The following is a 25,733-nucleotide window of genomic DNA, read 5'->3' as shown; positions in this document are numbered from 1 at the left end:
CTGCCATGTCTCACCTTAATATTCGACAGGAACAGTGGCCATCTTTAAAAATGGCGGCCATCTTGAATTTTTGAGGGACAAGCATCTTTTTCTATTAACATGTCCTTTAGAGAGTATATTTGTATCAAATTTTATGCTTGGATCACTGTTTGAATAATTGATATAATAAGCATTGAATAGCAATGGCTCGCCATTTTGAAAAATGGCCGCCATATTGAATTTTTGAGTGGCCAACGCCTTTTTCCAAAATAGTGGCCCTTAGAGAGTATCTGTGCCAAATTTCATGCTTCTATACCAAAGTGAACGATTTTTTTACTAATCTGCTGCACTGCAAAGAGAATTGGTGTCCTTAAAGGTTGGATTTTTCCTAATTTTTTAAATTAAGGCATTAAGTTCAATTTCCAAAAGATGATTTTTTATTCCTCTTTTTAGTCAACTTTAGCATGGGTGTCTAAACTTATGCATAGAACTGTATGTATGTATGTGTGTGTGCGTGTGTGTATATATATATATATATATATATATATATATATATATATATGGCAGCTGCAGTGACGCAATGATTTTAACAATCAGTGATTGGCTCTTTAACTTAGAAGGTGGGACCTATTCCGCCATATTGCGTGTTGCAGTTTCTATATCTATAGTTTTTGATGTTACTCTTCACTGCACAATACTCCTGGTGAATTATTGGTCACAGGATTATAAGAAGAATATTATTAAAAATTGGTTTCATGTAATAAATCACGTTCTAATTTTAAAGTATCCTGTTTCTTTTTTAAAAAACAAACATACAAATCTTAGTGATTACAAACATGTAAGTGGTTGAGTGTGTGTGTGTGTATGTGTGTGTAGTTTTTCCAGTTGGATGTTTACAACAGTGATGGAACACCATTGACAGAAAGTCAGATCCACGCTCAGCTGTTGCGGATCCGCTCTCAGTCGTGGAAAACCGACAAGGAACCAATGGGAATTTTGACCAGCGAGCATCGTCACACATGGGGTCAGGCTTACACTCGCTTGCTCAGAGGTATATCTGTCCTGCACACTGAACTACTATTTAACACAATAATAGATTTTTCTAACTTGCATCTAACTGCAAGGTTCAGAAAACATTCATTCAAAAATGTTGAGAACACAACAAAAGGTTGTGGTTGTATATTGCTTAAATATAGTGTTAAAAATTAAAGTAGTGTTCTTAATTATCCATTAGCTAGAGTGATGCACAAAAGTGTTATGTACAATGTGAGGTCAGTCTTTGCCTCCGCACATATGGCCCATGTGGCTTACAGGCAGATTCAATTTCACTCTTGACCATCTAGCTGCATAGTTCCAGTGTCGAGAGTTTCATGCTTGATTTGAAGCTTTTTTGTTTGTTTTTACTTTTTTCCCCCTCTTTAGATAAAATCAATAAAGAATCTGTGAGGCTGATAGAGAAATCAATCTTTACGTTGTGCTTGGACTCTCCAGTTATGAGGATTTCTGATGAGAAGTAAGAATTGTGTTTACATTGATTGTTATTGAACAGTTGCTAGAGATAAGCAGTGTATTTTCTTTTAAATGATTTTAACAGTGTTTACATCTTTATCGGTGATGGTTTGATTTGATGCCAAGAATGTTCATTGATTGGCAGGTATTCTAGTCGAATGGCAGCACAGATTTTGCATGGCGGTGGGACTTATTCAAACAGTGGCAATCGCTGGTTTGACAAGACTCTACAGGTGATCTATATGTCAGAGGCCTATTCTTAATGTTCTGTCATTTAAACTAGGACTGTCAAAGTGATGATACACAGGGCAACTTTTCTGAGCAATGTTGCAGAGCGATGTTGCTTGGGCGCTTTCCCATTGAGAATGGGCAACAAATTTCTGTCTGGATACTTTAGATCGGTCGTGGGCCCTGTGTCTCACTAGGTTGCCCGTTGATGGCAACATTTTCCAGCAACATTGCCCAGCAACATTGCTCAAAAAGTTGCCCCATGTATCATCACCTTCAGAGTTGATGTATACAATGGATTGTTTAACTTAAAGCTGGGGTAGGTAAGAATGGTCTAAAAAAAATATTTTTCAAATTTGTTTAAACTTTATGTATATATTGTAACACAAAGCACATGATCAGACGGCGTGTTGATTAAATTACTGAGATTATCCCGTGATTAGATTCCCCCCCTTTAGTCTGGGACCTAATCAACGTACTGGAATACTCATTTACAAACACCTCCATTGTCTCAAGATTCTGCCGCGTAAGCCATGCAGACCAAATGGCGCTCACAAATGGCGTAAATCATTGACGGCCTATCTGAAATAAACAGACTTACTGCTAAATCAACAGAAACCCTTTTGTTTATGGCCGGACGAACATCTGCTGACCAGTTGAGCGATCTCCGAAAAACCCCCTTGGGACATCTCGCACACTGATTTACACCTCAGAACAACAAGACTTTATCTGAACAAATGTCCCAAACCATGTTAACCCCCTGAGGTCGACGGTATCGCCGGCGATACCAGCTTGCTTTTTTTTTATCAGTGTAAAAGAAACTCATGAATACTCTGTTGACTTTGATTTTCCATAGGAGTTCCATACATCAATCGATTCTGTTAAATGTGTATTATTTTTGTGTATACTCACAATAAAAACATAGTGTTGTGCTTTTCGACAAATAAAGAAAAATAAACACGAAGCGAGTTCTGCCTTCTCTCTGTCCGTGTAGTCCATTCTGAAACGCGTCCGAAAATGAACCATAACTCAGTGAATACTTCTCACACATACACGTGATATATGTCTTTATGAAGCTTGAAATCTCTTCTTTTAAATGAAGTAATTTATATAAAAAACAAATATTCTCATCTTGTGAAATCTGTATTAAAAGAGAGCGATTCCAGTCGACCTAATTAGAGCTAATTCAAATGTAATGTGACTCCGCCCACGGAGAGCGCACGCTATTCAAACGCAAATGGCTGAGGTAATCCGCGCAATCCTGTGAACGCCCCCATCAGCTCGAGAAAACCAAAACACAAGTTTATTCAGAACATTACTTGCTTACACCGTCTTGCAGCGCTGTGAGGAATAATGAGGAATACGAGGAATAGGAGCTGAGGAATACTAGTAAGTTTTTCCTTCTCGGGTTTCTGTTTATTGACGAATGAACGGCATGCGCTCTGTTTTTTCTCCATTATGGACGCGAGCTCTAAAAAAAAACACTAAAAGACTTTCAAACTTTCACAGAGACCTCAAAACAAAAAGTACAAATCCTTTCTTTAAAACGAATTTCGTTTTGTATCAATTGTATCTTAATTTTAATAATTTTTTCATTAACAACTTTCCTGGATTTAAAGTAAATAAGCCTATCGTCAACGAATGATGATGTTTTAGCAAACTGTATTGCTATACTGAGATGAGTAAAAATCGACTGAAATATGTTGAAATAAAATGTTGGCTATTTGTATAAGCAACGTAAACTGCAAATTAACATTTATATGCCCTAATATTTCATGAAAACAACTTTACAGTCAGGCGAAATATGAAAGACAACATTTTGTTTAGTAGATTTGGGTACAGTTTTTACTGTAGAATATACTGCCTCGTCAAATAAGCTTTTGTTTAGCAATTTCTATATATAAAATAGCCTAATATTTTTGTCAAAAATAAAGTCATCAACTAAGATGTTAGCTGTTCCAATGTTGGCTATATTCAAAGTAATGAATACATAGATAAAATGTAGGCCTATAATCTTTCTTTTTTTTTTTACAAAGAAAGAGTACACTTGAAATATTGTTGAAATTGTAATTATTGTTGTAATTGTAACCTTTTTAATAAAATAGCACAACATATGTACAAGATAGATGTAAGCAAAATCTTAAATGGTCAATATAAGTCTTCTTCTAAATATCTTTTGTCCAAGCATTGTGGCTCAGCCAGTTTCACACCTGTGTGAATGGCTCATCATTATGCAGAGTGGGTGGTAATTCAGGTGAAAACCACTCCTCGTTCACGCCCCCTCGCATATTGGCTTTCCAAGCAAAACCTGTTTTACATCAATTTAAATCAATGTATGGTTTTATTTGAACGATAAAGCAAGACTATTTTCACATAATTTTGAAGAAAAAACTATAGGCGACGACATCCATTGGTCAAAAGTCTTATTGACACATATTTACTATGTGTTTTGTGGCCTTATTTCAGAAATTTTAGTTTTTAGTTTTTTCAATATCCACGCATAAACATTATTCTCTCAAAAATTAAAACATGTACATACACGTGGCTCACATATTATGGTAGCCCTGTTTGTGCTTTATAGAGTGAATTTACACCTTTGCCATTAATATGTTTATAAGCAACTGAAAAAAGCACAAATGTCAGGGCATGTCAGAACATCTCAAGGGCCCAGAAAACCGCTCAGACTCCAGAGGGTTAAGTGCATCATTGCTAAAAACGCACACACATAGCCTTCTCACCCCGCGGCGCGAGGACAAGAGTTCAGCAGGCGGTTATGAACTTTTCAGTCCGACCATACATGCAAAAACACAGAGACATTCTCATCCCTGGACATTATGGTCAAAACCCATCTTTTGCCAATGTATTTTTGAAATGTATTTGTGTTATGTTGCATGGTCCTTATATGGAAGACCATTATAACTAAGTTTTATGGTATAATCAAAAAATGAAATGCGTATTATCATTAAGAATCATGTAATTTCATGTATTAACGACTAGAACCACGGTCCGTGATATCGTTGTGTTCAGGAAGAACCAACGATGTTGAATTCTTACCTCCATGTATAAAATTATGCTTTCTTTCATTTAATCCCGGGCTATCGAGGTTTATAACCGAATTTATCCTTGTAAAACACATGTCAGAGGAGGCGTGTACTGTGTAAACGCGAGGAGGTTGACACAACACGCCCTCTCCAAATGATTGGCTCAGAAACAGGAGAAGGTGGGGATTTAGCTCCTTCAAAACCTGGCGCGATCTCTCCATCCTTCGCAGCTTGCCAGAGAGAGAAAAGAAGACACGCCTTCTTCCAAGAAACCTTCATCTGCTTTCGTTTCGTTTTATCCTAAGTTTTTCTTTTCTTGATACTCTACTTCAGTTGATAATTTCCTTTAAAACTCAACTTAACCAACTTAAGACTAAAATCATCTTTGGTTAAAGTTTGCGCACGTCCTGAGTTAACATTGCAACAACTCCGCAGCTGACCACGGGTTTCCAGGCTCTTTGTCCACACCGACGCACACACGATCGAGGGTCATTGGCAAAATACGTAAAGTATATTTCTAAATTTGCAATTCAAGAAAATGCTGTTCTAAGTTTGGCTAAGAATTACTAGAAGCTTTGGGGTTTCGTTGTTAAGGAATTTGAAACTGTTTGCCTGTCTTTCTCAAACTTTTCTACACCCCTCCACACACACACACACACACACACACACACACACACACACACACACACACACACACACACACACACACACACACACACGCATAAACACCCACACACACACACACTCACACACCCACTTACGCTCTCCCACACGTGCTCCGGCACACACCCATTTGCCTACGGGTTCTTACCATTCTACACACACATTTAAATTACCTTAATTCACTCTCTCAATCTATCTCTCTTTCCTTCTACCTCTCTCTCATAATTTTTGTTTAGTTTACTTTTATTTTATTTTATTGTTTCATTTTTACGATCGTGTTATATTGTTTGTTTGTTTGGTATGCCTATTTACTCCTGCGTGTAATGATTAGTACATGTAATCTTTAGTTTGCTTTATATTAAATTCTATAATCCTTTGAAGTGAATCTGTCTCATATTGTTCCATTACTGAAATCCCTGAAAGTGTGGTCTCACCTAAAGCTCTACCTTTGATTTCACTATTGAAATATCTAAAATTGTCTAAACACGAAAATAATCATTCTTTTGTGGCCACAAGAAAAGGGTTATTTGTCGTTGTTAAAGACACAGGTTAGCTGTTCAAGAATTATACACGCTGGTCGCTGGACGAACAGTTTTGCATAAATACGTGAACATTAACCTTTACCTAAATTTCCCCTAATTAAAATATAATTCTACTCACCTATATCAGTAAGTACTACGAGAAATCGTGTAATTATTGATACAAGTTGAGGTTTCGACCTATTCCTTGTTTGGAATAATTTAATATATGTAAACGACATATGCATATTCATATCTTATGAATAATACCTCTTAATTGAGCTAATAAATTCCCTAAACAGAGTCATTGTTGTTACAATATCAATACATAATTAAAATGTAAGTATTCTGAAAAAGAAAGTATAAAAATCGAGTGTATGTAGACCTCTAACGACTGTTTTAAAGACAGCTCATTATTTCCATTCAGTCCACCCTCTCCCTTCTGGGGTCCTTCCAAAGCCACGCCCCCAAAACACATGAACGCGCGACTCCGACAGCTGAGCTGGAAGACGCATTATTTACCTGAGACGAGCGGAGAGGAAGGAGCGCAATGCATGTAGCATCATGTCAGAATCACATGTAATAAAAAAATCTAACTTTATCATTATGAATATAAACAAATAAGATGTATTTTAGTAGCCTACTCACTATCAAGCTATCATATCGATATTGGTAAAGTTTAAAATATATATTTTTTGATTCGCTAACGAGCTAGTTATTAACTATAAGGCAAAGCTAAAAACAGGTTGCGTTGATACACGTTTTTCCATTTCCATTAGTTGCACTGTGATGAAGATGAATTTCGTGTAAGATTCATAACATATAACGTTAGGCCTACTAGCTGTTAAACTTGTATTTTGTTATGTAAAGTTCCCCCCACAGCGGAGTAAACATGCAGGGTCACCGATGACGACGGATAAACAGTTATGGCACATTCACTGGTAGGGACGAAATGCTTTACATTGACTGGCCTGCCCATACTTTGACTACAAACTTGGTCTTCAAATCATTACGTATTATGCAATACATGTAATGTAACTTTATAACGTTGCACTCTTTCTATGAGTTATAAATAGCTAGTAAGATAATATAACGGTAACTAACGTTGCAGTAGGCTATGTAAATAATTATTCTAGCGATATGTAATGCTAAATAAGGTTTGCTAGTACATTATTTTAGCAACATGACAAGCCAGTGAATAAGCAGGTTTCAATTGTTGCTTTGCACAGTGCGTGACATTTTATCTGTATGTTATGCGGCTAGAGTTTTAACACTGAGTCAATGGGCTCCGACGGGCTTGTTTATCGTCATCGGTCTTTTTCCGTTTACCTGTCTTTGTTGTATGAGCAGGTTCCACTCGAGAAATTGGCAGTTTTGGTTGTTTGTCCGCCATTAGCACAGCTGCTCGGCACACCGGCAATCTTGATTTTGAATGACGGTACGCGCTGTGCAAGAGAGGGGCGATCAGCGCGTACGCGAACTTGATTGACACTGCTAAGACACTCCTCCTGGCTCTGAAGGCATCTGATTGGTTCTTTACACTCGGACCGAGTGGCAGTGATTGGTCAGAGTTTTTACTGTCCTGCAGCTGCTACATAGGTCTGATTGTTTTCATTCCTTTTTCTGAACACATAATGTATTGACTACTCTCAGGATGGAAGGACCATTTCACCCAGTATAAAAAAAAGTGTTTCTGAACAGGATTACCTACCCTAGCTTTAAATAAGTAACTTGAGCTGCCACTCTAAATCCTCAAATTAATAATAAAAAAAAATAACTGTTATCTTGACATGATGACTGGATAATTCTGTTTTTTATTTTTTTATTATTTATTAATTAGAGACCTCAGAGCCGCAGCTCAGTTGTATCCCTTATACACACATACACAAAAGTTGCTATAATAGAGCTCACATTTATGAGTAAATGGAGAATTAACCTTTTTTCAGGTCATTTATTCATGAATCAAACCCTGATGGGATGTTTAACAATGTTATTTGTGTATCGTGATTCGTGATTTGTGAAAAATATTTATTAGAAAATCAACAAGTGAAATACCATCATTCATCATAGAAATGTTAATGTTGAAGACTAGTGGAGGACTGCATCTTTACACTTGTAAGATCCATAAAGTTGTGTTTTTATTGAATAATATTAAATATATTGTATTTATTATTATTATTATTATTATTATATTGTTAAACAAAAAGTGATTTTGCAGTGCTGCGAGTGTCATCCACACAAATTACCGAAAGTAATAAAGACATGGGCTTATGTTTCCTTGGAACTGAATTCATTAATGCATTAACTACAACAAAATCAATATTAATTACATTTAAGCACTTTTTCATTGTTAAAAAATGAAACATTGATTTTCATTGTTAATCTATTTGTTTTTTTCTCTGTTTCTTTCTCTGTTTTATATGTTCAGTTTGTTGTTGGTGAGGATGGGTCTTGGGGTCTCTTGTACGAACATGCGACAGCCGAGGGTCCACCTATAGCCACATTGTTGGATCATGTGCTAAAATACTGGTATTTACAAACCCATGCATGTCTTAAAGAAAGGCAAAAACACACAGATACAACCTCTTCTATCATTTATTATCTCTGCATTGCGTTAATATTACTGATAAATGCTCTCTAGCCAATTTGTTTTGTTTTTTCACACCTACTACTTTTTTTGACGGTAGGTCTGTGAAGTGTGGTGACATATTAAAAAACTGCTTCTTCAGTGTGAAAATAAAGTCATTAGCCATCGGCCACATAGAAGTGGGTGATATGACCAAAATCTGATATCACAAAATGAGTAATTTCATTTCACATTTACAGTATCATGATATTTTTGCTTTAAATAAGGTTTTTACCATTGAAATTTCAGAATTCTCACCACAAATTTCAATATTACAAAAAGACTAATATTAGCCTAACTAATATATGTAAAAAAAACCTCTCAAGGTTACTAAAGACAAGTAACCAGTCTCAAATAAAATAAGAACAAAGAAACTAATTACAAGCAATATGACAAAAAAAATCTACAGTAAAGCAGACATAGATGAAATAGACCTACCTGAAAAACATCAAGGTCTTGTAATTACGGAGCCCCCCTAGTCCCACTTTGTCAAAAAAAAAAATTATTATAACTATCTTGTGGCCTCAAGATAGTAACTTGTGGCCTCAAGATAGTAACTCGTGGCCTCAAGATAGTATCTCGTGGCCTCAAAATAGTAACTCGTGGCCTCAAGATAGTATCTCGTGGCCTCAAGATAGTAACTCGTGGCCTCAAGATACTAACTCGTGGCCTCAAGATAGTAACTAGTGGCCTCAAGATAGTATATCTCGTGGCCTCAAGATACTAACTCGTGGCCTCAAGATACTAACTCGTGGCCACGAGAAAGTGAGTTTTTTCAAGGCGAACGTTTCCATGTTTATGTTTCCATGGCGACGCGTCACGCGATTGACCGCAGCCACAATAATACTGTATGACAGATGTGTCGCTTGTATTTAGCTTTTCCTTTATTATTCAAAATATTCACAAACTTGCTTACCATGTCATCAACTAGCCCAGGGGTTTTCAAAGTGGGGGCCGCGGCCCCCTGGGGGGCCGCCAGGGGGTGCCAGGGGGGCCGCAGCAAGTTGGGGGAAAAAAGCGGAAAAAAGTAAAAAAATATATATTTATATAAAATATTAAATATTTGCTAATATGAGTATTGTTATGAAATAACATTATAATAATTTGTTGCATAGCCTATCTTAACATTATACTTTTAATGTTAATATTTTAGAGATGAAGATGAATGGACAAGAATTGGCCGATTTTCACGTGATTTTCAGTCTGACATATGCTGATTCAAATGCACTCGGGCGCCGCATGAATAACATGATCGCGCAACGTCAGCATCACACATGCACACAGAACGCACATGTAGGAAACCTTGTGAATTACGGCCGTTTCAGACCGCGAGCAGCACGATTTTTTTTCGGCGTGCATGTTCAGTGAGTGCATTCACACCGCGAGCAGGAGCAGCGCGTGAGCGTCAAGCAGGAGCGTCGCATGAGCAGTAGTGAAGCGGAGGGTTTCGGCGCCGAGTCTATTTTTGCTGCGCTGCTCACGCTCAATTAAAGTGAAGGCACACTTTTGATGGACAAAATAAATATGATTTCACACAAAAAGTACCTAAAATGCACATATTGCATGTATAGTGTGTTTGAACAAGAACTGGAGTAGGATTTTTGTCTCCATTTTCTTTTCTGACATAGCCTACTAAAGAAAATGAAGACAAAAATATTTATAGAAAATGTATTAATTTAAACTTGTTTTTATTAATTAGTTTGGGTAAAAGTGGTGTTTTATTATATATATATAGGCTATATTAGGGCTGGAGGAATTAACGCGTTAATCTTTGCGATTAATTTGAAATGTTTAACGCGTTAAAAATATAACGCATTTAACGCAGCACTTTTTTTTGCCTCGTTTTAATGATTTCCTGTTGCGGCTGCTATTAAAGGTGCTCTAAGTCATGTCATGCGTTTTTTAGGCCAAAACATTTTTTGTCACATACCGCAAACATCTCCTCACTATCTGCTAGCTGCCTGTCCCCTGAACACACTGTAAAAAAACGCGGTCTCTGTAGACACCACAGGCTCCACAAACTGCAACAAAAACAAACTGAGCAACAAACAGAGCGACCCGCAGCACGAAACACAACAAACTGTTCCAGCCAATAACCGACAAGAATGATGTGGGGGTGGGGTTCGGGGGTTAGTGCGCGGATGAGGAGGAGGGAGGGTCTAGCTAGCCTCCGATTTGTTTGACAATAATTCGAATGTCAACAAGAAGAAACGTCTCCCGGGATCGCTTAGACAACCTTTAAAAAGCCGAAAATATGTGGATCGGGTTTCATTCTCGAGCAGCTTTAATGAGCGGGTCTTTTCCGCTCCGTGTGCGCCGCCGCACTCTCCGTTCCGTGTGTGTGTGTGTGTGTGTGTGTGTGTGTCGGCGCGCTGCGCGTTCTGCTCTGTCGTTCACGACCCAAACGCTCCAATCATGTACCGATCACGCACTGGAAAAGCAAGTCCGCTCAAATAGGGTGAAATTTCTCTCTAGACTTCTGTTTGCTGCGCTGTTATGCATGCTGGGCAACAATGTTAAAGGGATAGCTCACCCAAAAATGAAAATTCTGTCATTTACTCTCCCTCAAGTTGTTCCAAACCTGTATGATTTCCTTTCTTCTGCTAAACACAAAAGAAGATATTTTAAAGAAGGTTTGTAACTAAACAGTTGCTGGTCCCCATTGACCATAGTATATATTTTTTTTTCCTATATGGAAGTCAACGGGGTCCATCAGTCGTTTGGTTACCGACTTTCTTTAAAATATCTTCTTTTGTGTTCAGCAGAAGAAAGAAAGTCATAAAGGTTTGGAACAACTTGAGGAAGAGTAAATGAGGACAGAATTTTAAATTTTTGGGTGAACTATTCCTTTAAAATGACCTGCTCTGATCACATGCTCTGTGTAATAATAGCTTTTTTAGGACTATAGTTTATTTTTATAATTAGTAAAAAAAAAAAAAAAAATTGAAAAAAAAAAAAATCTTAAATTGATTATGTTGATTGATTATTGAAAAAGAATAATACATTGATATATTGATGTTTAATATTATTTTAATATAGGGCTATTTTCTGTTCCTTTTTTTCTGGTGATTCTAAGTTTTAATTATTGATGATTACAAGCTTGGAGGAAATGCAATTAATTGCAATTAATTACAGCAAATTGTGCAAGTAATTAGTTAATTTTTTCTAATCGATTCCCAGCCCTAATATATATATATAATATATATATAATATTTGTGTGTGCTGTAAAGTGGTAAGAAAAAATTCAATCAGAATCGACTAAAATATGTATCGGCAGGTTAAACTCAATGAAAAATCGGAATCTGCCTTGAAAATTGTAATCGGTGCATAATCTTTCTGGTATCAAACACCATCACATAATCTGATGTTCACCTAGATGTTTTATTTATTTATTTCTACACGTGCCATAGTATTGTCGATGGGTTCAATAACACATCCTGCAAAAGGGGGGCCTTGGCCAGAACCTAGTGGTATTTGGGGGGCCTTGGCATGGAAAAGTTTGGGAACCCCTGAACTAGCCTATCTGATATTTCGATTCTCACATACGTGTAAGTGAGTGTGTTTAGTCGTTTAAAAACCTTTATAAATAATCTTGATCTATAATAACATGATGGGCGCTGCAATGTTGTCCGTCGGATTTACAGCACGTGAATTCATCAGTTTCTCCCGAAATAAATGCAAGAAAGTGGCCGGTGAACTGAGAAGAATAGAGTAAACTTTATAGTTCCTTGTCTTGCACTATGTTTGTCTAATATGAATAACACATGTCGGCAAATTATATTTGAATAGATTGTTATTGCTGCTTCCACAGACATCAGTGTGTTTTACAAACTCCAAATGTATTGTTTAACTCGTGCTTATGTGTATTTAAATACCTGAAACCAAAAATAAACATTATGAAGTTGAAAAAACTGCTTAGTTGTGATGACAGCGCTGAATGCGTCCGACTCTGGCTCAGCGCCAGCCAATGCGCGAAAGCACAGTTTGGATCTGGCAGCACTGAACATTCTAAATGTGGCGCCGTACTCTCAGGGGCTAGTTGATGACATGGTAAGCAAGTTTGTGAATATTTTGAATAAAAAAGGAAAAGCGAAATAAAAGCGACACATCTGTCATACAGTATTATTGTGGCTGCGGTGTATCGCGTGACGCGTCGCCATGGAAACATTAAAAGGAACGTTCGCCTTGAAAAAACTCACTTTCTCGTGGCCACGAGTTAGTATCTTGAGGCCACGAGTTACTATCTTGAGGCCACGAGATATACTATCTTGAGGCCACGAGTTACTATCTTGAGGCCACGAGTTAGTATCTTGAGGCCACGAGATACTATCTTGAGGCCACGAGTTACTATCTTGAGGCCACGAGTTACTATCTTGAGGCCACAAGATAGTTATAATATTTTTTTTTTGCCAAAGTGGGACTAGGGGGGCTCCGTATGAAATAAGAAATACTACATACATTTTATGAAGTAATAAAATGTACAAAAACACTGTGTAGTCTTCTCTGTTTAAATTATATACATTTATTGTTTTTTAAGTTACAAAATTGATTCAGTCAAGGGCAGTGAGATATTGTTTGATTAACATTAATAATGACAGACAAGTTTATTAGGCTGTTGTCACTTTAAGACGAAAGCATGGATCTAATATGCTGATACACATGGTTTCTTTTTATGTTTTACAATTACTTAAGACATAAACAACTATGTTCATGAGGATAGAGAGGCATTTTGACACAAGTGTGTGTATTTGACCATTTAAGCCCATTAAGGTGCCAAAAAAGTGCACTGTTAGAGCAGCGGCTTTATGTGTGCACGTCTCTCAGATAGTGCACGCATATAACAAAATTAATTCTCTTTCGCTGCTTTTTGCCCATGAATGGTTAAAATATTTTTTTTGCCACAATGCTTATAATGCATTCAAATGATAAACTTTCGTGAAAGCACAGCACAGTAAAATCACACGAGTGTAACTGAGATAGAGACTGTAAAATTTCTACAGGTCTGTTGTGTCTACTGGTATATCACCCACCCCTATGGCCATGTGCACACTTGCACTCTCTTCAGTGAATATGCAAATAAGGCCGACAATTTAAATTGACTGAAATATCGGCTATTAAGATGCTGGCCTAAAAAGACATTTGTGTAACGTAACGGACGTGTTGTTTCTCTATTAGTAAGAAACCGGACAGAGTGCGAGCTCCGTTAATTCCGCTGCCCTTGCCCAAGAAACTGTACTTCTACATCAATTCTGAGATCAAGTGGGATCTAGAGATGGCCAAGCAGAATCTGGATATGTGAGTTCAACTGCCTGTTATTGTTTGGGGCACTGTTTATTGTTGATTTAAAGGGCCCCTATTATGCAATTGATACAATTGAGGGTTTTGTTATTGGACTTTTATCTTTGCAGATCTTTTTCATGGTCAAACAGCAACATTACACACTAAAGAAAGTTGAACATGTAAAAAAGCATAATAGGTCCTCTTTAATGGTACACTGCATTCTTTTGTGTAAGAACATTTTGGTAGTGCTTCGGCTCTCCCTGACTGTGCAAATGAAAATGGTTATCGTACTGCTCATGTTAGAAAACATTCACTACTAGGCTTACAAGATATAACCAGGTAGATAGAAATTATCTTAAGCTGACTAGCTGAAGACGTTACATTACCTAAAGACATTAATAAACACAGTACCTCCTTGAAAATGAATTCCAGCACAGTGCTATAAGAACCATAATGAAATGACCCTTCACAATAGATAATGCTTTATAATGAGCTCTGTTAGAGAGCTACATATGGCAATTTATCTCTTCAATAAAATTCCACAAAAACTCCATCTCCAAGTTGCTTTTACAACATTTCAAATCCCAAAATTTTCGGCCATCTCTGAAAAGCAAAGTCCATGTTTTTTTTGTTTTACAAGCTCTATGAGCTCACACACATTTAGACGAGTTGCAGAAAGAAAGAGAGTGAGGAAAGAATGAGTTTTAAGAGTGAGATCCCAAGTTTCTATATGCACTTATAAGACGTGACCTGAACGAACCATCAATCATTAATTTAACCCTTCTATCGTTTCTTAGGCAAGTTATTAAATTTATATCAATGCACCAGTTCAGCTAAGAGTCTGGAGGCTACTTGCTTGTCTTTGCGTTCCTTTTGGGGATTCCTTTTGTCCATGTAAAAGAGGGTTTCCCGGGTTTGTTGATTGGCGGGCCTTCTCCTCGTCCCTGGATAGATGTTTGAGGCAGCCAATCATGTGGTGTGCTGGTGGATGGATGGAAAGTCTTTGAAGTTGGAAGCAGGCTTTGCAGTCGAATCATTCAACCGAAACTTTGCAGCAAAACTTAACTTAGAACCGAGACTCTCAATGGAAAAGAAAAGAAAACTGAGAAAATTGAGATGAGAGTAGTTAGATGGCTTAAATGAAGCTGTTTAATCCATGTTCTTCTGATCTTGATTTGGGTTCTTTCGTCTGCTCGTCTACATGGTTACTCGTCTGTCTGGGTACTCCGTCTTGGCTTCTCCATGATCGTCTATAGTAAAACTCTTAATGCATTCTGGAATCTTCTCTAGTGAAAAACCCAAGGCTTTGTTTGGGTCCTAAGATTATGCCCAGCCTCCTGGATGAGTTCTGACCAATGGCACTGTCTTTATTTGAGAGGTGGCATTTTCTTCACCTCTCATCGTAAATCATGCGTTATCTGTGATCTCTTTACTCTTCAGCTCTGACAGTTTAGACATGATTCCCATTATAAGAATACGAAACATTTTACACAGATTTCAATCAAGCCATCTTCATAACTGTGAACATACAATCGCACTGATAGGAAACAAGACACACTTTCATTCAAACATCTAATAGTTATAACAATTACATGACTTATATGTGATCTAAGCATAATAGACACATATATAGGTTGTAGACACAATATAAAATTATGTAGTTGAACAATGTTTGATTGTAAGTCCGTCAAGAATTGTTTTGGGATGATTTTATGTATTTTTATATGTAAAGTCTCAGTCTCTATGGTTTTAAGAGATTTCAACCCTGGGGTCGGTCAGAGGTCCTTAAGAAGAAGGATGTCTGTTTTAACCCTCAGAGAGTCTTTGGTCACTTCTGACCGAAAAATTTTCTGTTTTGAATTTTAAAAAATCACAGCTTCATCGGAAGGTTATGATACTTGGTGACTTTTATGGCATTAGGTATGTGTATGCAAAAAAAAATTGAGGTCATGATCCGAGCATGCTAAGTGGTCGTAAAAAAAATAGTCACACTCAGTGCCTTCGGTCAAAAATGACCGACCCATAGGAAATGAATGGGAAATTTACAAAAACACAAAAATTCTCTGAATTTTTGTCTGTACAATCTACAAATTGGCCACGATTCTAAAAAAAAGTACACCGCAGTAAAGGGGTGACACTCTACAACATCAAGAGTGCAAAAAATTCACACCCACCCACACACACACACATAGAAACACACTTTTATACACATACACACCAATAAATTCAGATTACAAAAAATCTGTTTTGAATTTTTAAAAATCACAGCTTCATTGGAATGTTACGAAACTTTATGACTTTTCTGGCATTAGGTATGTGAACACAGAAAAAAATTGAGGTCATGATCCGAGCATGCTAAGTGGTCGTAAAAAAAATAGTCACACTCATGGTCTTTGGTCAAAAATGACCCCCATAGTAAATGAATGGGAAATTGACAAAAACACAAAAATTCGCTACAAATCGGCCACGATGCAGAAAAAAAGTGCTCAGCAATGAAGGGGTGAAACTCTAAAACATCAAGAGTGAAAAACATAACATAATTAATAATTATAATTAATATATATATATATATATATATTATATATATATATATATATATATATATAATTAATATAATAATTATTAAAATTATTAAAATAATAATTAATAAAATGTTATAAACCTTGGCAAAAAGTATTATTTGAGAATTTCTAAAAAAATACAATCAATCCACATCTTAAAAGTAAGTAATTTGGTCCAAAAACAACTAGAATTCACAAGCATCTCCATTTAGAGCTATTACAGGCATCTAGTGGTAAACCCATGCAATAACATGATTTATTTAATTTTATGTTTAATAAATTGATTTATTTTTTTATTTTTATTTTTTTTCTGAAAGCCTAGTCTCTATTTTAACCGAAAATACCGCATAGAAAAATAAAAATAAAAAATAATAATAATTAAAAAAAAAACATTATTTTCAATGGCAAAAAATGGACTATAAATATTGCATAAATATTAATAAGTTCAATCAAATTGTCTCAAAATACTAATTTAAAAAGAATAAATATTATAGAACAAAAATAAATTGCATTGGTTTTTACTGGGATGGAGGAAGTTTCATTTTTAGGTGTCCGGTCACTTCTGACCGGGAAGGCACTGAGTGTGACTGCTAAACGAAGACTCTCTGAGGGTTAAATCCTTTGTCTTGGGATCAAACAACCTCTTGTGTTATCTTAGTGGGTCCTGACCAGTGCCATCTCTGAACCAATCAGTATCTTCCAAACTATCTAACATTGACAACATTCTTCCTTTAGTTGGGCTCATCTCTTTGAAGCTTGTATGACCATAAAATTCTTAGCTGGGGGTTTTCTTTGGTTTGCGTAGACTGGCTGGAGCCTGGATTTTATGGTTCTGGATTGGTGATTTGGGGTCTGAGGTGTTGAGTTTTGTGTGAAATTATGCTTGAATGAATCATCTGGAAAATTCATATGTGTTTGGTAGGCCTGTCGCGATAGTCGATAAGTCGATTAATCGCACGATAAAAAAAAATGAGCTCGATCATTTTTCCGGCCGCGATAATTCCATTTGCATGCTTGTTTGTTTTCCTCGTCTCTCTCTCTCTCTACCAAAGAGACTGGATGACCACTCTCGCTCGGTTCTTTAGCGTATAGGAGGAGTGAACCCTCTTGTTGTCAGTTGCATGGTCTTTGTGTGGGGAGGCGGCGGCGCGGCGCTTGTCAGTCACATGGTCTTTGTATGGAAAAGCGCCGGCAGGACTGTTTGCGGCTACTGCCGGGAGAGAGAGAAGACGCTAGTTGTGAGTTGCGACAGCGAGCCCGATCACATGAAAATGCGTATCTATACCACGAATGTTATTTCTTGTGCCATTTATACGCTAAAAATAGTTTTTGCGTGCATATGATACGCTCTTTATGGCGTGTTATAGCCTACGCACGCACTCCTCACCCCTAATCCTAACCAAGTATTTTCAGTGCGTAGCATACACGCAATAAAGTGCGTCTCCGTCTTCCCGACAGTACACAATCACTTGACAAAGTAACAGGAGGACAAAGTAACAGGAGTAACAGTGCAAAATTGTGCGATATGGCTTGAGGCTTTTTTTTTATTTGTTTACAAAGGTCCTAACTGTCAGTTTTGCCTGTTATGGAATGTATCACTATTTATGCCTAATGTCTAAAGCCTAATGTTTAATATTTTTTGAAGTGCAATTTTGTTTACATCCATTTTATTTATTAACGGACATTTATTTTGTTAACAGACACTGAGAGTCCATTGCTTTCATTGTTTTTGGTTGTTTTGTTCATTTTTTTGGATATTTAAAATGTTTTCCGTTTTCAATGTTTAATATTCGTTGAAAAGGTGTACCTGCATTATTATGCCATTATAATTATATTAAATGAAAATGGTCTCAGAACGACAATATTATCGTTTATCGCGATAATTTCTTGGACAATTTATCGTCCAGCAAAATTTGTTATCGTGACAGGCCTAGTGTTTGGTTCGCCCTCAAACAAGGTTATAATCGTTAACGAAAACGAATGAAAAAACGAAAACTAGGTGGGAAAAAACATTGTCGTTAACTGAAATTAAAATAAAAACGATAACTAACTAAAACTGTAATGTGTGTTTGGCAAAACTAACTAAAATAAAATAAAATTATAGAGTAAATGTCCTTAGTTTTCATCTTTGTCAAGGTCTTTCATTTTTTAACGGTATTTAAAACACAGCGTATTCGTTCAGCTGCATTTCCTTTCCCTGCTCTCCCTCCATCTCTCTGTCATTCATGCATCTCTCACAAGCGCGTGCGCGCACGCACACACACACACACACACACACACACACACACACACACACAGCCCCTCCCCTCCGTGCACACCGCGTCTCCACGAGAACGAGTGTTCGTTTGATGTTGAAAGCAAGTTCGCAAAAGGGTTGGTATCTCTATCTCGTGAACACCTTTACACAATCACACATTAAAAAGTGGTATAAAAATATTTTAAATTCTGAGTGAATATAATTTTGTCGACCCGAGAAGTGATTGCGCTTTCTTTAGAAAGTTAACTAGTCGCAAGTTTGAGGTAAAATGCACTTTTTGGCTGTGGTTGTCGATGTCAAAACACTGTATAAGCTGTGATTCAAATATTAAATAATGTTATGTCATTTTTTTACCTTTACACTGAATGTTTGCTGCTTTAATCCAGATGAGTAGGCTATTGACTGTATAGGGTAAATTTAGTATAGGGTGTGAAAATTGTACAGCTGTGGTATTTGTGTAGGGTGTGAATTCTGTATAGAAGATGTGTAGATTTTTGGTACGGCGTGTGGATTTTGTAAGAGGTAAGGGACCGTTCGGTATTTATGAAAAGGACCACCGGAGGAAAATAGGGGAGGGTCATGTCTTTTTATTCTTTGTTGAGGGGAGGGTCATCCAACTTTTTTTAGTCTAGGGGGAGGGTCACCCAACTTTTATATTCATGAAAACAGCAACATTTCAAAGTGGCTTGTTTGCTGCATATCTTTTACATGTAGCTCCATGTTTCTCTCTGTTTCTCTCGCGGTATCAGCCCCCCATCTATATCAGATGGGTCTGACCCAACAAAAATCCAGTTTGGCGCTGTTTGACAGTGCGCGCGCACTTCAGTACGCGCTCAGAAAAAAGTGCATCATGTCAGAACAGAACGCCAATGAAATGTTTACAAGGCAAAGCTTTAAAGCACAAGCAAATAATGAACTTTTGTGATTGCGAATAAGTGCACAGTGTCCTGTGAGTGTAACTCTACCGCTGCATTAACATGTGTGATGTGAATGTACGTCGAGTTTTACAGTATTGGGACTGAGGCACCAGAACTGCAGCTGATAGAATGTGCGCTGTAGCGCGATACTACCATATTTTGTTTCCACAATAATGTTAGTGAGTAAATATACTGAAATTGCCACCATAACAGTGGAGTGTGATGTGTAAGATGTAGGGCTACTACATCTTTAAATTACTATTAGTATTATTTAAGTTAACATAATAAAATACGTAGACCTACACCAAAAAACTAGTTGAGGATAAATTCGTTAAAATTGGGCAATTGCAGCAAAAGATTGTTGAGCATCACAAAATAGAGAGTGGCTGTAAGAAAATAGCTAAAGAATTGAAAATCCCCATTTTGACCATCAGGGCAATAATTAAGAAGTTATAATCAACTAAAGATGTTATGAATCTGCCAGGAAGAGGATGTGTGTCTATATTGTCTTAATGGACGGTGAGGAGGAAAAATTGAGTGGCCAAAGACTCTCCAAGGATCACAGATGGAGAATTGCAGAGATTAGTTGAGTCTTGGGGTCAGAAAGCCTATATAAAAAAAAAAAAAATCAAACAAACCCCTACATCCCCACATGTTGTTTGGGAGGTTTTCAAGAAAAATGCTCCTCGCTCCTCCAAAAACAAACTCCAGCATATTCAGCATATTCAGTTGTCAGACACGACTGGAACTTCAAACGGCACAGGGTTCTGTGGTCAGATGAAACTAAAAAAAGAGCTTTTTGGCAGCAAACACGTTAGATGGGTTTGGTGCACACAAGGATAAAAAGTACCCCATGTGTACAATTTAATATACCATTGGATCTATGTATATGTTGTGGGCCTATTTTTCTGCTGGAGGTCCTGGACTTCTTATTCAGATACATGTCATTGTGGATTCTATCAAATATCAAAAGATAAAAAATCAAAACCTGACGGCCTCTGCTAGAAATCTTATAATGGGCCGTGGTTGGATCTTTCATCAGGACAACGATCCAACACAAACATCAAAATCAACACAAAAATGTGTTAGGGAGCACAAAATGAAGTTTCTGCCATGACCGTCCCAGTTCCCTGACCTGATGAGTGGAGTGAACTGAAGAGAAGCATCAACATGGATCTGGGAATCTGAAGGATCTGGAGAGATTCTGTATGGAGGAATGGTCTCTGATCTCTTGTCAGTTATTCTCCAAACTCATCAGGCATTATAGGAGAAGACAATCTTGGCAAAAGGAGATTGCAAAAAGGTATTTAATAAAAGGGTATGAATAATTGTGGCCAACGTGTTTTGGAGAAAAACATTTATTTTATAATGTGATTTTTTTTTTTTTTTTTTTTTCACTTTCAATTCTTTTACTTAAATGAAAGGTTAGGATTTTGCCTTTTTTTTTTTTTTTTTTTTTTAGTGGTTTTATTTATTTTGACAAAGTATACAAAATATTTTGCAATAAAAGAACGAAAACTTATACGACTACTAATTCCCCTCTAACCTCCCCCCTTCCCGCACCCACACCCACCCCATTGCACTACAGGACATTGAGCAATATCTGAATAACCAGGGATAAAATAAAATTCATACAGAAAAAGACAAATAACATTAATGATAACACCCAAAATAGTAGCTGTAGATTAAGTAACCAACATTTTCTTGACTGTAGAAATCCACTTCTTCCACAGCGACAAAGTCCTAGGGTTAGCGTGATTGGACCGTGCAGATGACAGCTCCAGGTATAATATCTCCATTAAAGAATGTAGCCTTTAATGGAAAAATCATGCGGAGGTTTCCATCGTTGAACAAGTAGCTTCTTTGCAGCGGTCATGGCAGCTAGCCAGAATTTTCGTACCTTCTCACATAGAGGAAATTGAGAATTGTCATTCAACAATAAAATAACAGGATCTTTGGGAATACGAATCCTCGAGGCCTTGTACAAAACATCAAGCACCATATCCCAGAATTTTTGCACATTCGGACAGTCCCACAGCATATGTATCAAAGTGTCCACACATCCCGGTCTACGGAAATTACAATACGGGTGGGGTGATAGACCCATTACATGTCATATGTGTGTGGTTAGATATGCCCTGTGAATAACTTTTTAAAATGAATGAATTGGTGGTTAGGGTTCGTGGATGCATGGAATGTATTATCCCACACTGTATTACATTCAATTGTTCTCTAATATCCAAACACTAGCTTTAGAAAAATTATCTGTATTAAGATTTTGAAAGCAAAGATAAAAATATGAAACAATTCCTGTGCTTGGTGCATTTGAAATCCAATTCACCACTGGGTGAGTATGAAGATTTTTTTCCCGAAGGTACCTTATGGGCCTTTAACACGGCACGTAATTTGAAATATAAAAATAAAGTGTTATGCGAAATATTAAATCTTTCTATTAAGTCACGAAAATCTAGAATTGAATCTTCCCCTTTTATGTCGTTTAATGTTAAAATACCTTTTGTAGACCAGGATGGCTGTACGAAAGGTTGTCTGCCAGAGAGTAAGTTCAGATTATGCCAAATTGGAGTATGAGTGTGCCATATAGTTTTAGATGCAAAACAGGCTTCAATCTTTTTGAATATTTGAAGAGTGTAGGAAATTATAGGACCATAGTATATTGAGCATTTCCTGTGAGACAGACCTAAAAATAAAAAATCCTGCAATCGAATTGGTGAAATGCGCTCTTTTTCTAACTGTTTACATGGAGACTGTGAGCACGGATCAAACCATTTCAAAACTGAGAGCAGGATAAAGGACCAGTGGTACCATTTAAAATTAGGGCAGCCCATTCCACCTTTTATTTGACTTTTTTGAAGTGTAGACCAAATATTCTATTCTATTCCAAATATCCGGGCTCCTTGAAGGATGGCTTGCCTGTCAGGATAGCGAAGGAGCTGGAATATCAACGGACGTGGTTTTGGTGAGTTGGAGTTAGAATACACTCGGTGAGCTCTATCGATCTCGATCAGACTTGAGCGCGCCGAAAGGTCGGGGATCCATTTAGGCAGCATTTTCTGTAGAAAACCGACCGGATCATCCCCTTCCATTCCAGTTGGTAGATTAACCAGGCGGACATTGTTGCGATGTGACCAGTCTTCTAGGTCATTGCATTTTCGTTGCATCTGTTCAAGCTGAGATTGGCAGAGGTTCGCATCTTTTTTAGTGTTGCGTAAACTGCCCTGCATATTGTCCACTTTGGTTGTGATTGACGCCATATTTTTACTCAAGGAATCCATTTCCTCTTTCATCTCTCGAAGAGCAGCGCTGTTTTCGTTGATAAAGTCCTTGAATGGGTTAAGGGCCGATTGTATTGCCTCTGTCAACATGCGGGAAACCATTTCGCGCATGGCCTTCTGTTGTGCTTCGATTGCATGGTTAACAATTGAGGCTACTTCGTCCTCGAGCGTTTTGAGTCTTTTGCAGCCCGTTGACGATTTCTGCAGTGAAATCGATTTCTTAATAGTTGCCATACTAGAAATAAACCATGAACAGTTGTGCCAAAATATGATATTCTTCCTCAGAGTGAAAAAACCCTTTCAATTAGGAGGTTTTAGTCAGGAGCCTTGTGCTGTGCAGCCATCTTGCAGCGCGCGCCACCGGAAGTATTTTGCAAATTTTTTTGAATGAAAGATCAAAAGGATAAACGATGCAGATTTTTTTTTTGCAGCCATTTTTGATCATATTTACCAGGGGTATGATTAATTCTGAGCACGACTGTGTATATATATATATATATATATATATATATATATATATATATATATATGTGTATATGTATGTATGTATGTATGTATAGTGAGGAAAATAAGTATTTGAACACCCTGCTATTTTGCAAGTTCTCCCACTTGGAAATCATGGAGGGGTCTGAAACTGTCATCGTAGGTGCATGTCCACTGTGAGAGACATAATCTAAAAAAAAAAATCCAGAAATCACAATATATGATTTTTTAACTATTTATTTGTATGATACAGCTGCAAATAAGTATTTGAACACCTGTCTATCAGCTAGAATTCTGACCCTCAAAGACCTGTTAGTCTGCCTTTTAAAATGTCCACCTCCACTCCATTTATTATCCTAAATTAGATGCACCTGTTTGAGGTCGTTAGCTGCATAAAGACACCTGTCCACCCCATACAATCAGTAAGAATCCAACTACTAACATGGCCAAGACCAACGAGCTGTCCAAAGACACTAGAGACAAAATTGTACACCTCCACAAGGCTGGAAAGGGCTATGGGGAAATTGCCAAGCAGCTTGGTGACAACGTCGACAATAAAAAATTGTCGACAAAATATATTGTTGTCGAGTAGTCGTTTGATCTCACGTGACCTAATGTAAGGGCCTGCAATGTCATGATTTGACCGCTACGGCGCTGTAGCGCTAGAGTGTAATGCAACCGTTACAAATGCTATTGCGGTAGAAGAAAACACAGCGCGAATTATGACGGAGTGCAAATGAATCCGAACTAGCAAGGTGTGTGAAAGTTTCAGAAACCTGACTGATCTAGAGAAGATCTGTGTGGAGGAGTGGGCCAAAATCCCTCCTGCAGTGTGTGCAAACCTGGTGAAAAACTACAGGAAACGTTTGACCTCTGTAATTGCAAACAAAGGCTACTTGTACCAAATATTAACATTGATTTTCTCAGGTGTTCAAATACTTATTTGCAGCTGTATCATACAAATAAATAGTTAAAAAATCATACATTGTGATTTCTGGATATTTTTTTTTAGATTATGTCTCTCACAGTGGACATGCACCTACAATGACAATTTCAGACCCCTCCATGATTTCTAAGTGGGAGAACTTGCAAAATAGCAGGGTCTTCAAATACTTATTTTCCTCACTGTATGTGTGTGTGTGTGTGTGTATATGTATGTATGTATGTATGTATGTATGTATATATATATATATATATATATATATATATATATATATATATATATATATATATATATATATATATATATACAGCAGGGGAAATAAGTATTGAACACGTCACCATTTTTCTCAGTAAATATATTTCCAAAGGTGCTATATTGACATGAAATTTTCACCAGATGTTGGTAACAACCCAAGTAAGCCATACATACAAAGAAACAAACAAAAATAAGTTCAGAAATTAATTTATGTGTAATAATGTGTGAAATGACACAGGGAAAAAGTATTGAACACATGAAGAAAGGGAGGCGCAAAAAGGCATGAAAAGCCAAGACAACTGCTGAAACCTTACAGTAATTAAAAAGCAATCCAGCCCCCTGTCAGTGGAAATTAATAACAGCTGGTTCAGTCCCAAATGATGGCCTACAAAAAGGTTGCATTGCCAAGGTGTCACACAAGACACATCTCATGATGGGTAAAAGCAAGAGCTGTCTCAAGACCTTCGCAACCTAATTGTTGCAAAACATAATGATGGCATTGGTTATAGGCGCCATTCTAAGCTTCTGAATGGTCCAGTGAGCACTTTTGGGGCCATAATACGGAAATGGAAAGACAATAATTTCACTATAAATTTGCCTCGACCAGTGCTTCTCGCAAGATTTCTGATAGAGGAGTGAAAAGAATAATCAGAACTGATTATGTCAATAGCACCTTTGGAAATATATTTACTGAGAAAAATGATGACGTGTTCAATACTTATTTCCCCCACTATATATATATATATATATATATAATGTATGTATGTATGTATGTATGTATATATGTATAAAATATTAAAATTTTTATTAAAAAAATAAATAAATTCTGCGCAAGCTTTAATAACGCAAACCTGTGAAAACGTTGACGGTGTGCACATGCGTATTACATGTTTAGTCTATAGCAGGGTTTCTCAAACACTGTCCTGCACAATTTAGCTCCAACCCTGATCAAACACACCTAGCTGTGAGTTTCTAATGATCCTGAAGACATTGATTAGCTTGCTCAGGTGTGTTTGATTAGGGTTGGAGCTAAACTGTGCAGGACAGTGGTTTTGTCCAGGACCGAGTTTGAGAAACCCTGGTCTATAGGTATGCACGTTTGGAAATATCCTCCTGGGACCCAAGAATAGACTTTTGTCCACTGTAGTGGACATTATATTTTAGTGAATTTCTCTGACAT

General features: G+C 37.2%; 1 protein-coding gene across 2 annotated transcripts in view; it reads left to right on the top strand.

Annotated features, from left to right (window-relative positions):
• cratb (carnitine O-acetyltransferase b) overlaps positions 1-25,733 on the top strand; it is a 94,704-nt gene that overhangs the window by 30,005 nt on the left and 38,966 nt on the right. Inside the window, exons 6-10 of one of the 2 annotated variants that reach the window (XM_081377330.1) lie at positions 856-1,030; positions 1,402-1,492; positions 1,634-1,721; positions 8,367-8,467; positions 13,740-13,859. In XM_081377330.1, coding sequence (XP_081233456.1) covers positions 856-1,030; positions 1,402-1,492; positions 1,634-1,721; positions 8,367-8,467; positions 13,740-13,859 — 575 coding nt within the window. The remainder of the gene's footprint in view (positions 1-855; positions 1,031-1,401; positions 1,493-1,633; positions 1,722-8,366; positions 8,468-13,739; positions 13,860-25,733) is intronic. The other variant, XM_081377331.1, reaches the window with a different exon arrangement.

This window comes from Scardinius erythrophthalmus (genome assembly GCF_964197995.2).
Source record: "Scardinius erythrophthalmus genome assembly, chromosome: 10".
Classification (NCBI taxonomy): Eukaryota; Metazoa; Chordata; class Actinopteri; order Cypriniformes; family Leuciscidae; genus Scardinius; species Scardinius erythrophthalmus.
The sequence above is the reverse complement of the archived record's forward strand: the minus strand, read 5'-3'. Positions and strand labels throughout refer to the sequence as shown.